Source organism: Lupinus angustifolius, chromosome LG07, assembly GCF_001865875.1.
Source record: "Lupinus angustifolius cultivar Tanjil chromosome LG07, LupAngTanjil_v1.0, whole genome shotgun sequence".
NCBI lineage: Eukaryota > Viridiplantae > Streptophyta > Magnoliopsida > Fabales > Fabaceae > Lupinus > Lupinus angustifolius.
Window position 1 is genome coordinate 5,259,035 of NC_032015.1, and position 14,596 is coordinate 5,273,630.

At 32.0% G+C, this 14,596-nt stretch overlaps 1 protein-coding gene across 3 annotated transcripts; it reads right to left on the reverse strand.

Annotated features, from left to right (window-relative positions):
- LOC109351958 (trifunctional UDP-glucose 4,6-dehydratase/UDP-4-keto-6-deoxy-D-glucose 3,5-epimerase/UDP-4-keto-L-rhamnose-reductase RHM1-like) lies at positions 2,341 to 5,527 on the reverse strand. 3 transcript variants are annotated; one of them, XM_019593686.1, is made up of 3 exons: positions 5,382 to 5,527; positions 3,172 to 4,749; positions 2,341 to 3,085 (listed from the first exon to the last, which is right to left on the reverse strand). In XM_019593686.1, the coding sequence occupies exons 2-3, from the start codon at positions 4,732 to 4,734 to the stop codon at positions 2,645 to 2,647; spliced, it is 2,004 nt and encodes a 667-aa protein (XP_019449231.1). In that variant the 5' UTR covers positions 4,735 to 4,749; positions 5,382 to 5,527; the 3' UTR covers positions 2,341 to 2,644. The 3 variants fall into 3 exon arrangements, with proteins under 3 accessions (XP_019449231.1, XP_019449234.1, XP_019449233.1); XM_019593689.1 differs by having other exon boundaries at positions 5,428 to 5,492; XM_019593688.1 differs by having other exon boundaries at positions 3,172 to 4,746; positions 5,382 to 5,474.

Below are 14,596 nucleotides of genomic sequence, written 5' to 3' on the forward strand. Positions count from 1 at the left end.
TAAAGATCAAAGACTCTTCTTGATTGAAAAGGAAGAAGCAAAAAGATGAAAAACTCAATGAATATACTCTTATTGATTATCAAAAGGTACTTTGAATTACAAAGCAAGGATCCATATATATATCCTTTGAAAATAACAAACCTAACAAACTAAACTACTATCTAAAACAGAAAAACAGAATATACAAAACCAGAATTATTAAGCTAATTACAAAGCTAAGAGAAATAGCTTGTATAACAAGAAATTGTTGACTTCCTAAATAATAATAAAAGAACACATTATAAGCCTTTAATTTATGTAGATATGAAGTCTTATGATTGATCCAAGTGACTTTGTATCTATTTGATTCATNTTGATTCATTGTGATGATGAATCTGATTTGAGTGAGTGTTGCCATGGTTGTTTTGATGCACCATGCCTTTGCCTGACTGAGACTTGCCTGACTGAGACAATAACTGGTGCGCCAAGGCCAGTTGGTGCGCCAAGGCCAACTGGTGCCCCAAGGCCTGTCCTGACCGAGACAGGGCTATCTGGTGCACCGAGGCCTGTCCTGACTGAGACAGGGCCAACTGGTGCTCATTGCCCATACGCATCTGATGCAGGCTCCGAGACTGGCACATATGCACCTGGTGCATCCATTCTGACCGAGGCTGGCGCATGTGCTCCTGGTGCATGCTTCCTGACCGAGACAGAGCCAATTGGTGCACTCTGTCTTGGTCAGGCATATTCCTTGCCTTATCTGGTTCATGGCACATTGCTATGATTCCAGCCAAGCCAACTTCCTCATGTTTCATGCTCAAGCCATGTTGATCATGATCCTTGCTTGTTGAGTCATTGATAATCCTGCAACAAGCATATCCATTGTTAGAATTAACCAAGTTTAACAGTTTTGTTTTAAAAAAAAGTGAATATGTACAGTAACTCAAGGGACATAATATGTTTATGCATCCTCTTATACATGAATGTCTTGTTTTTCACTTGCCTTCCAAGGTGAATTAATAATATATGCAGTTAAATACAAACTAATGGAACACCTCCTTATTACACATTTATTTTTAATAAAATTAGGTAAATAATTATAAGAGTATAATATTTATTACTGCCACTTTTATTAATTGTTGTGAAAAATCAATAATGATTAAATATAAATAATGAATGATACAATAATATTGTATAAATCTCTTACTTATGAGCAAATATATTTTTCTATAAGTATAACGTGGTAAATTCTTTAAATAAAAGTGAGATTTCAAATGTTCTAGTCCCCTCGAGTCAGTTAGTTAAAGCTGTGTTTGTGTATCCTTGAAGAAAATTTAGAAAATTAGAAGACCCTCACGGCAATACCATTGAACATAAAAAACGTGTTTATATTACTTTCCATATTAAAAGTTGATAAACTATTTGTTCAAAAACACATATATCCTCTTAGAACATAGTAAGGTGCTTAATTGGAAATTTTACTATTATAAGAAGTTAGTTGCTAATTTTATACCTATATTTTGTATTGATGTTATGTTTGACCCCACTACTTCAATATTAATTTTATACTTGTAAGTAGCATTTATTTTACTAAAAAATCGGTACATTGGTGCCTCCACCAATCGAAGGTAACCTTGTCCAGGATATATCACTACTGAGTTAGGATCCTCTCCATTAATGAAGAGATAAGTGCTTCAAAAAGTAAGGAAAAATGTAACTTTCAATTATACATATATCCTTTTGATTATAATGAAATCACACTTTTAACATTAAAAACAAGTGAAAAATATGTAATTACCTCTACATTAAGTCCTTACTCATCACTATTAGCTACAAGGAGAAAAAGAAAGATCACAATAACATAAAAGGATAACTTGTGATAGTTACTTTCTCATTTTCAGAGTGAAGGGAAATATATTTAAGTTAGAACAAGAACTCATGATCCAGTCCCCTAACCTTTGTCAACCAAAATTGATAAAAGAATGCTTGAGGATTGTGCTACTTATTATCAAGAGTACCCCTTCGTAATCACTTTCAGATTTATGTATGTTCTTTCTAACAAGTATCGTTCATAAGAATAAAACATTTAACATTCTAAGAATCTAGCGGGGCCTTGCATAGTTGCACCACTAGATCAACATATGTTGTTGTGATATGAATATACAAGTATGTAACTCTACATCCTAATAAAGCAGTTTAGGAGCAAACCTAAGCAACTGGAAATCGCAAACAAAAATAGCTTTCCGATTATTAAATTAACATCAACACATCTTTTAGTTTTAATAATGATAAGTAGCTTCTCTTATTTCAAAATTTTCATTCAACATTGCAGATAAGTATCCAAGTACATTCAATAATATCAAAAATTAAAATCTCTTATTTTAAATTTTCATTATAGATAACAAAAGAATACAAACTTACATGATTTAGAACTTTCCCACCACAAACTTTGAGATAGCCAAAATGCCTATCTAATTCTTCTAACACCAAAGGACACCACAAACATGAATAAAGCTTTAGAAATGAAAGCTTAGGAAACACTCCTAACACAATTGTAATACCTCACACTTTCTACTCACAGTAACTAAATGGAACAAACAACTGAACAATGAGTTGTCAATGTATCACCAACACATAAATTGCAATGTCCGAAGCATGGAATTTCTTATTTCTTGTTTGGCTCAAAGACATACTTGATAAGTGATTCCTTGATGGAAAGCAATTCTGGGAACTCTTTCTTCAATTTAGATGCATCCAATTCATTGTTGCTTCTAGGAGCAACTATAACTTTGGCTTGCTCTTCAAGTGTAAAGTTAGTCCACTTGAAGTTCGGGTCAATGTAATCCCTATACATCTCAAGGATCTCATTATGGCTCACAACCCCAGGATTTGTGAAGTTCCAGATGCCCTTCAAGTTCCTCTTTGCCATTTCAATTGATATAGGTAGAAGTTCATCCAAAATAGTCATGCTGTTGGGGATGTTAACTACCTTGTTATAACGCGAAATCTTTGTAATGAAGTTGCGTGGGTTCTTCAGGTCGGATGAAATCGGCATACGAACCCTGAGGGTGCATACATTATCATATTCTCTCAAGAGCTCCTCAACCTGATTAAAATTTAAAAAATAAGTTATTATTAGAGATATTTCATAATTAAAAGGGAATGACAACCATATCAAGTAAGAAAACTTACCATAGCTTTAGTTTTGGAATAGAAAGAGCCAATGAAATTGGGTTTGTCTTCCTCCTTATAACCAATTCCGGAGCCCTCTGGATGTGCTGCATCATACTCAAATATACATCCAGTAGCATAATTAAGCACCAAGATCCCTCGCTCTCTGCACACATCAGCCAATGTTAGAGTGCCGGCAACGTTGGTGCGGATGGTTTCTGTTTTATGAGATTCACACCAATCAACATTGGGTCTGCCAGTAACTCCTGCAGCATTAAAAACATGGGTTGGCTTCACATTCCGAAGATCAGCGATAAGTGAGGGGCGATCCTCAAGACGACCTTTTCCATATTCGTATGGAATCCCTTGCTTTTCACACAATTTCCCTAGCAAACCACCAATCCACCCAGTTCTACCATAGAGCAAGAACTTAAAAGGAGATTTCTGCTGTGCGCCAGTGTTCTTGGTTGATGGGGCCACCATTCGAGTACTACTTGAGACAACGGATGCAGGTTTTTCATCATCAGATCCTTCAAAGTGTCTCTCTAGCCCACTAGGCATCATCAGCATCCTTGGATGAGGAAGCAGTGCACCGGTTACATCACCCCACCAATCAGGATTCTGTGCATACCAGTCCATGGTTTTCTTCAAGCCCTCTTCCCAAGTGGTCTTCTCAGACCAACCCAAGATCTTCAGCTTTTGATCATCGAGAAAGTATCTCTGGTCATTGAATGGTCTGTTCTCTACAAATTTTATACTAGTTTCTGGGTCTGTTTTGAAAAGTGTGCATATATCTTTGGCCACATCAACAACTCTCCTTTCCTTCTTTGTCCCGATATTGTAAACATGACCAACCTCTCCCTTGTGAAGGATAACTTCAAAAGCCTCTGCAACATCTTCGCAATATAAATAACTCCTCACATTAGAACCATCCCCATGAATTGGAAGATTCTTTCCTTGCATCGCCAGGAGGATGAACTTTGGAATTAACTTCTCAGGGAACTGGTTGGGCCCGTAAACATTGTTTCCACGAGTTGTAATAACGGGTAACCCATATGACCTACCATATGCCATGACAAGCATTTCCGCCCCAGCTTTTGTTGCAGAGTAAGGATTTGTGGGAAGAAGTTGAGAAGCCTCATGGTTTCCGACAACAGCATCCTCATCGGTCTCCCCATAGACCTCGTCAGTGCTCACATGAATGAACCTCCTGATCTGGCCAGTTACCTTGCAGGCTTCTAATAGGACATGAGTACCATAGATGTTGTTCTTGGTGAACTCGAAACTATTACCAAACGAGTTGTCAACATGGGTTTGAGCAGCAAAGTGCATTATAGTGTCGATGGACTCGGTGATGAGAAGGTAGTTGACAAGATCAGCACTACCAATATCACCCTTCACAAACTTGAAGTTGGGAGATGATTTTGAAGGAATGAGATTCTTCAGATTAGAACAGTAATCAAGTTTGTCAAGGACAACAATTTTGTAGTCAGGGTAGCTCCGAACAAGCCGGTTCGCAACATGAGATGCAATAAATCCAGCTGCCCCAGTAATAAGGATGTTCTTTGGGGTATATGAACCCATACCTGGCAAGTTCTGCTATGAAAACAATATTACTCAATTAGAATTTAGAACCAGAAACATAAATGAACCCTAAAAATAGAAATTAAGCAACAAGAACTAGATCAATGATGAGATATCGGTACACAAGAGAAAAGGAAGCATATGGAAATTATAGCTCCAATACTCACAATTAATCAAGAGAGAGAGAGAGAAAAGAGTAAAAAGAGCACTTAGAGCTTGAATTATTCATCAATGAACTTCTAGAAAGAAGTATACTCTTCCAAGATCAAGGGTGAAAATTAAAACACAGCAAAACATGAAACACACTATAATCAATCAAAAATTGGCAATAATACTATGATTCCTCAAAAACCCTACTAAATACATTGAACATATGCAAGCATACATAAATAACCCAGTATTACAAATCCAATACAAATTTGGCTTTCATGAAAATGAACACAACAACGTGAACAGTGAAAACCATCTTCTTCACAGTCACCACAGATCTATAAAAACGTTGCTATACCCAGATCATAAAAAACACTCATTTGCCACAAAGTAAATTATTTTCTCACAAAAAACCACAGAAACGGAAATGGGCATCACCAGGATCATAAACACGTTGCACAGAAATGACTTTGGGTAAAAAGGTGAGAAGAGCTTACAATATGGATGCAGATCCAGAGAGAAGAAGAGCGAGAATTTTGGAACAAGAAATTGAAGAATGAGAAGGTGATAGATTCTGGAGTGATGAATCTCTTCTTCTCAGTGTGTTATTGTGAAGAGTGAAATGCAGAGAATACTTATATATTAATATATATACGCGTTACCGTGACATTTAAACGGTGCTGGAGGAGTGGGGATCCTTCAAATTACGGACACGTCCCTATCCTTTAACTCAATTATTACCTTGTCACCCCATAGTCTGTGGGGTCTACTCTTTTGAATCAGACTTCTCACATACTATAGAACTTTACAAAAAAATATATGTATATATTAAGAATGTAAAAAATTTATATACAGTTTATCATTCATATAATTATATGTTATGTACACTAATTGTATATATATATATTTTTTATTTTTTACAGCTGACAATAGATAGAAGATTATCAACTCATTATAAAAATATTCATATTATTTCTTTTACTTTTGACGTGGCTTATTATTCATTTATTACTAAAGAAGATTCTACTCATCAAACTTTGTGGTTATTGTGATAACATTGGTTAATGATTTTTACTAAGGTGTGATCTCAGTTAAATGTAAGAGTGATACTTTTTTAAATACAGATTCTTGCAGTTAGTTTCTCTAGGTTAAAATCTTTTTATTTATTTTTATGTCGACAAAATTATTCTCGAGGGAGAATAACATGATTGAGCTTAGAAATATTATAGATAGTAAAACTTTTCTTAACAAACTCTTGTCAATATGTTGAAAATATTAAATATCTACTAATTTTGTCTGATTATATTTCTGATTATTTTTTGTATCGTTTATATGGAGAAAAATTATGATTTATGCTGTTTTCTGCAAGTGGGGAAAAAGGTGGTTCAATACTCGAGTTAATTGAATTAGAAAGTAGCTAATGTTTGAAAATAGATGAGCTAACATGTTTATAAAACCAACTAATAAAGTAACCGAAAAATGATAAATGGTTATAAAGCAGCTTTGAAGTTAGGGATTATCAATTCTATGTACTTTTTTAAAATCCCTTCTAACTAAATATAATATGCTTATTTTTTGTTAAATAATTTAGGTGGCAAACATTTAATTACCTCTTATATTTTATCACCCATCCTCATGAAGAACATATAGAATAATGCTTTAAAACATTGGTTAAGACAATATTGATCATTATTTTTAAAACTACATAATAAGTTGGAGATGAATATTTATAATTATTATAAAAAAATAAATGATAAATTACTAAAATACTTCTATTACACAAGTTTAATACAAATAAACATATCAATTATATTTGTTAATATGTGGGATACAACCTTTTAATAAATTTATTTATTAGTAATATAAAAATACTTTAAAATTAATGGTACTTGTAACCAGCTCCCTAATAGTATCAATTAAGGAAGACAAACAAGTAAGAATGCATTGGAATACTAGATCAACTCTCCTCAAAATGTTAAACATGTCATTTTTATCAACTCACTTATTTTGCCCCTTAACAAGTATCCTTAATGTAAGCATTAGTTAGTATTTCTCTAGTTTTAAATCTCCTACAATCAATTATATGACAAAATCCATTTTAAATTGTATTGAAGGAATTCCTTAATTCATGTTAAAAAATCAATATCACTCAATCATTATTAATTTGATTGTCATTTTTTTTATGATTAGGAGGATTCTTAATAAATGTGATCCCATTTTGTTTGTGCATACAATAATAATGATGATTGTTTGGAATAAGCAAGTTTAAAACAATAAGAGATATAATGAGGCTTATCCAATGAAATTATATATGTGGATTTGATATCCATAAAAACAAACTATAATATTAAGTTATTAAGTGTACAAGTCCTATCACTTATGTGCACTTCAAATTTTCCAATTTTCTCAATGTATATGTCTCTTAATCATATAAATCATACTTTGAAATTCATAATAGCCGATATAATTTAAAATGTTTATTCACATTATAATAACAACTACTTATTGAAAAGTGTGAATAAACATGTTTAGTCATCCGTGTTTTTTTTATTTTCTTTTGCATGCAAATGGGATATGTTTTTTTTCTCTTTTTTGTTTTGTTTTGTTCTCTTCCTGTATCACAAGTTATTATCCCCATGACAATAACGTCCATCCTTTGTCATAAATCATATATTATATAATATAATTACTGAAATAAACCTTTATCGAATTTCTTATCAGGGTCATTGTCTAATGACATTATCCTAAATTATATGGGCGATTAATTACCTGACATAATGTAGGTTGCCAGCCACTAATGGGAATTTAATAAACGTGTACACTATTAAATATTTATGGAACGGCAAGCACACCCTATCGTCCAATAATAAAATCCAGTAAAATACTGTGATATCATCCTCAGGGAGTAGAATAGATTTACACTAATTCCTACAATAATTAGTTGAACAATTATTTACACGAATTTGTTTGATAATTTGATAATGATTTTGTAACAAAGTTAAATTAAAATAAAAGGTTAATTGCGAATTTAAAAGAGTTGGGATCAAAATTCATCAGCTTTCCCTTCTCACATTCATAGATTCAATTTCATGCAACTTACGAAATTATTGATTTTGATGCACATTTTCGGTAATTCATTTACATCAATTCCTTGAGTGTAAAATCCTTAGATAATCACTCGATTACCAATTCATTGGCTAATTACCTGATTAACTAGCATTAAAAACAATGTAAAAACAATTCATATATCATTATTCATTCCTGAAACAATGATGTATGAAGGAAGATAATCCAAATCAGGTGTCAAATTTAACTTTCCAATTAAACTTGAACCCAAGAACAAGAATTCAGTAGCTAATTAAACTCATGGGTTAAGAACGAGATTACTTCCCAAAATCAAATAACAATTACATTAGAATTGAATCTAGGAGTACAAGGTAAGAAGATTACATTTCAAATCCCAACAACGAAGAACTAGCCACTCATCCTTTCCATTACAACACTCTGATCATGAGAAATACAAGAAATTCTCAATCTAAAGTCATTCCTACGACATCTCTCTTCCTCTATAGTGTTTCTCCGTCTAAAATCGTGTGAAAAACCTTGGAAAATGGTTGGATAACCCACCTTTGCTTTTCGTAACCGCCTATTTTTGTTCCAGACTTCTGGTCTCTCGCTCGAGTGAGAGAGCAAATTTCAGCACTTAAAAAATCTTCTAGCTTGAGCGACAGATCTCTCGCTTGAGCGACAGATCTCTCGCTTGAGCGACAGAATCAGAGTTTTGAACCTGTCTTTCTCACTTGAGTGAGGTGCTCTCACTTGGGCGAGAAAGACACATAAACTTTGACATCCAAAAGTGGGAATTGTCGCTTGAGTGATAGTCCCCTCGCTTGAGCGAGGGACAAGCAGTGATTTAAGCATTTTTCCTTGAATTCACAATTGTCGCTTGGGCTAGGGATCCAGAGCTCCTTTTACGCAGATTTCTTCAATTTCATTCTTTTCTACTCCTCATTCTCCTGCCATTGACACAAAAATGTCTAAGGTCCTTAAACAAGATTAATCACACTAGATTCTTTAGAGTTGTGTATGAATAACTACACCATAAAAGCCCAAAATTTATATGAATTTCCTTCACAACTACACCATAAGTGCCCAAAATTGATATGAATTTCCTTCATGACACTTAAAATAGCCATATATAAATATTCTAAAAGTGATATTTTAGCATAATCAAGTGACCAAATCATGCGTATTTAAAAAACAAAAGTAATCATGAAGCAATAGATTGTATGAGATTTGGTGTTAAAATATGTCTGACTAATAAGGTGTCATTCTATTTCATGTGCTACTCCTTATTATTGATCAATAAAATAAAACATAAAGCTATTTTAATTCATGCATCAAAATATTGGAATTAATTACAAATAACAATTGACATATTCATTGTAAATTAAATTTGATTATGAAATTTATCCAAATAATGAATGCCATATGTAAATTCTTTATAAAAATTTGACCCAAGTTAATCGTCTTCTAGTCTATGGAGCCTTTCTTCTCCTCGTAGAAAAAAGTCATCAAATCATGTAAACCATGCATGAAACTAAAATATTTAAGCGTTACTTAATAATTGTCAAGACTCAACAGATTATAAAAAATGTATTAATTTATTTAGTTAAATTTTCACATACCAATACTATAATGACATTTTATGTAAAAAATTTACCGCATTCAGAATGAAAAAAGAGAGTAAATATCTGCTATTTATATATATTAAATTTTCATATCCCAATCGGTAACCGTGAATTGAATATTGAATGATTAAAGAAATTAAATCAGGTTAAAGAAGGAAAATTTGAAATAATGAATTAAGGCAAGATAAGAAAAAAGTACTATCAATTAAAAAACCATCTAAGAAAATAATAAATAAATATTAAAGTTGTTTGGTAATCCAATAACTAATATTATCTCAATTTTACTTAACCATCAAATCCTTGATGGGAATGGATTGGCGGATAATTAAAGAAGCACTCAATATTATGAAATTTTAGATCTGGAATACTAAAGAAAAATGACAATACCTTTCTAATATATGATAGAGTCTTCTAAATTATTTTCTATATGTACATAAAGCTAGTGATCCAATTCAGTATATATGTTTCAAGCTCTTCTACTTGATTTATCCCATTTGAACCATCTATTGTAATGGTTAAATGTTTATTAATGAGTAATTATATTATAAGTGTATTTCATAGTTTTCAATTTTTTTTTCTTTATTATTATCCAAAAATAAACTCGTAAATAGTATCTAAAGGTATATCTCTAAAACTCGTGGAGTTGGTAAATAATATCGCATGTCTACACAGGTTTGGCATGATTAATACACTTCGCAATAAATGACTGTATGGTGCTGATACAACTACTCTATGCTCACGTGTTGATGGTATTAGATCAACACCAACTTATTTGTAACAAGGTGACTTTAAGCGAATTAGATTACAACTAGTGTTATCAAAATGGCTGTTTTAATCAAATTCGGGTAATAGCCTATTTTAGACTTAGGCCTTTATAAGTTGGGCAAAAAATGTTCGAATTTGACTTAGTAATCTCGTCATTAATTGAACCCATTGTTAAATATAAGCAAACACAAATGGTTTTGTCACGAATCGATCATTATTATATTATATCGTATCAAAATGGTACGAGATATATTTAGACCTAATTTTCATGCCTAGCAATTAATTAAACTTATTTTGACAAATACTAAAGGAGTTGATCCATTTAGTCAGCTTTAAATACAACTTACTAAGCATTTAAGAAAAATAAAGTACCAGAAATGTATTAGGTGTCATATGTGGTTTATAGGCATGGCAACAAAAACTGGTGGACCTGGGTTTTGCTTATACTCCAGTATCTCCTCCCTTAGGGTTTTATAGGTTGGATTCATTTTAAAATATGATGCCATGCCTTATTCTCCATGGCCTAGGATGTCAAGTAGGGATGGAGATCTTTGTCCTCAAGCATGTTCTTAAACATGTTTTTAAGTCTGTCCCGAATCAATCATAATAAAATAAAAATAGATAAAGTCGTAAATATTTAATTTTTAAGTGTTGTGATATATTATGATTAGTTTGGGACGGACTTTGAAACATGTTTGGCAACAACATATCTTTATTAGTTAAGTACAAAGTAAAGGTTTATCCCTCATTCACCAACAAGTTGGTTATTTTTTTGTTACACCAGAAATGTTTTTCAATTGATACCTTAAAACTAATCATCTTGACTCTAAAGATTATTAAAGTGATTGTTTCTATTATAATTAAGTATTTTTTTATACACACAACAAAAATTGAAACTATGATATCATAGTCCAAAAAATTAATGATCACTAAATATGTTATGTTTTGTTAATAGGTTAAAAATCACTTAATTTGAACAATTGAATTAGACATTCATCCTTATATCTTTACCACCTAATATAATTCTTGGAATAAGACAATCAAATATAAAGTTTCATTATTTGCTCAATATAATTTAAAAGGTGCTTAAATACAAAGGGAAAGGGATTTTTGATTGAGTTAGTTATCATTTTGTTACCTAGTCACCCCAACAACAAATTAATAAAATAAAGAAGAAAAAATCAAAGTCCGTTATGGAAATACAAGATGAAAGTAGGGGCAAACATATGCCACTTTGAGTCGGATAAGGATTGTTCCTTATCTGACTCTAAATATTGATTGTGTTATTTTTAACCTAAACTCAACCATAGACCTGATCCCAAATGTCAATTAGATCAAGCTTTGAACTCGAACTCGACTCTAACCTCGATTAAATTAATATATATATATATTCTTAATATTGTTAATCATGTTTAATTAATATATCAAGAGACAGATGACTTAAAGAGACAATAGACTAATATATGAAGAACTTAATTATGATACAGATAAATTAAAGAGAAACTTCCATACTCTTTTCAACTCTTTAACAAGCACTTCCAATTTCTTACAAAATTCTTTATTTAATGTTAGTGCTAATAAATCTATTTCTAATAATAAGATGATAACAGACAGTTTCATTTTAAAATATTCAAGACTATAATGCAAGTTGTTAACTGTCAAGAAGGTTGCATGTTTTTTCTATATGATTATGGAGGAACTAGAAAAACGCACATGTGGTATACTCTAACATATTTATTGAAATCTCAAAAGCATATTGTATTGATTGTGGCTTCAAGTGGTATAGCTTCTTTACTAACCTGGGGGTAGGATAGCACATTCTAAATTCAAAATTTCAATAGCAACTTTTGACAACTCTATTTGCAACATTCATTAAGGGACTGAACTTGCAGAATTATTGAAACAAATAAAGTTAATTATATGGGATGAAGCTCCAATGTCACATAAGTTTTGCTTCGAAGCAGTTGATAAAAGTCTTTGTAACATCACGGGAACAACTAATGGCTCAATTCTATTTGGAGGAAAGATTATAGTATTTGGAGGTGACTTTAGACAAATATTACCTGTAGTTCCAAGAGGTTGTCGATCAGATATTGTGCATGCAATAATTAATGCTTCTTATCTTTGACATCAATGTACAGTTTTAACCCTTACAAAGAACATGCGTTTACAAAATCATGATAATGAATCAGATATCAAGCAATTTTCTGAAAGAATACTAAAGATGGGAAATGGAAAATTATCTGAACCTTAATGATGGTTATGCTGAAATTGATATCCTAGATAAACTTCTGATTGTAGATTATGATAACCCAATTGATGCGATAGTCAATAGCACCTACCCAAACTTACAAGAACATTACAAGAGTGAACAATTTCTTCAATATAGAGCAATACTTGCATCAACAATTGAGATTCTTGATCAAATCAATGAATATATTCTGATGAAAATTCCAAGTAAAGTATTCAATTTTATTTAACAGACACATTATGTTAAATGTATTAATTTATTAGATTTATATTAATAACTATTCTAATGTATACATACAGGCAATGAAAAAGAATACTTGAGTTCAGATGAAGTTGATATGTCTGATGCTAATGACAATGAAGCATTCAACATATTAACTCCTGAATTTCTAAATTCACTTTCAACATCACGACTTCCAAATCATAAGATCAAGCTGAAAGTAGGACCCCAATTATGCTATTAAGGAATTTAGATCAATCTGAAAGGTTATGTAACGGTACAAGGTTGGTGGTTACGAAGATGACTAACCATGTACTTGAGGCAAATATAATGTCTGGAAAAAACATTGGAAATATCACTTACATTCCTAGGTTATCAATGTCACCATCCCAATCTCCACGACCTTTCATGCTTATCAGAAGATAGTTCCTTATAATTGTATCATACGCTATGACAATCAACAAATCGCAAGGCCAATTACTAGAGAGTGTGGGGTTGTATTTACCTAGACCAATATTTAGTCATAGTCAGTTATATGTAGTTGTTTCAAGAGTACAGAGCAAAAAAGGATTGAATATATTGATTCATGACAAGGATGATAAATCATTAAAGACAGCGACAAATGTCGTTTATAAAGATGTTTTCCAAAATCTTTAACAGGAATTTTACAACTTATTTTAAATTATGTTTAAAATATTTATTTCTAACTATTACATTTTAAAAAAATAATAACATATTCAATATCATATGAGTGTACAACAACTTCACATCAACAATCAAAATATACAAAACAAGGTTTATGAGTTAGTTTTTAGTCACATTCTGCTTTTAAAAAACAACATGCAAATTTCCATCTAAATTCATTCAACTTTTCCTAACATGCACTACCAAAATAATGCATCTTAGCCATGTTTCAGTAGCCACGGGTTTAGAAGATGTGGTTAAAATATTAAAAATAAGCAATTTTAGACAAGTTTGGATTCCAGCTTTCATTTTATCATTTTTACATTCTCTCACTCGCTGCTTTCTCCTTCCTCTTTCTACTTCCTCCTTCTCCTTCTTCCTTCTCCATCTTCTGTTTCGTTCTCTTTCTCGTTTCTCATTCCATAAAGCATTTCATCCTTAAATTAGGTTTTCAATATGCGATTCAGAAATTTGTTTCTTCCGCTCTCAGATCTAAACAAGTTTTAGTACCAGTTTCCAATTCCAATTTTGATTTCGACTTTGATTCTTGATTTGATGATTTTATAATTTTGGTTTCGACTTTGACTCTCAAAGCTTCTCCCATCAACACTCAAAGCTTCTTCACAGGTATATAACATGTCATTTTCAATTTTATAATTTTGTTTCAAATTTTAGGAAATATGATTCTTTCAATCTCAATCCCTAATTTCAACTACTTGATGTTTGATTTTTTCCATCTTTAGTTATTGTAGTTCTGGTATTAGTTATTTTAGGAAATAGTGACACCCCCTCGAAAGAGATCGAATCATTGAATCAACGATTGAAGCAAAACGATTTGGAGCTTGAATCATTGAGGGAACAGTTGAAACACAAAGGATTTGAAAATTTCGATGTTGCATAAAATGGTAGCTTCGTTGAAAAAGAAAAGAAAAAACAAATAGGTTTACTCTTGACATTGGAATGGTGTTGGATTGTTTGATCAGCGAATTCAAGAGCATGTTTCATCTCAGGTGATTCTTATTAAGTTGTGGCAATGACTTATAATAGGTTTGATAGAAATCTTACAATTTTGATACATCATATATAATTCCCATGACTGCTG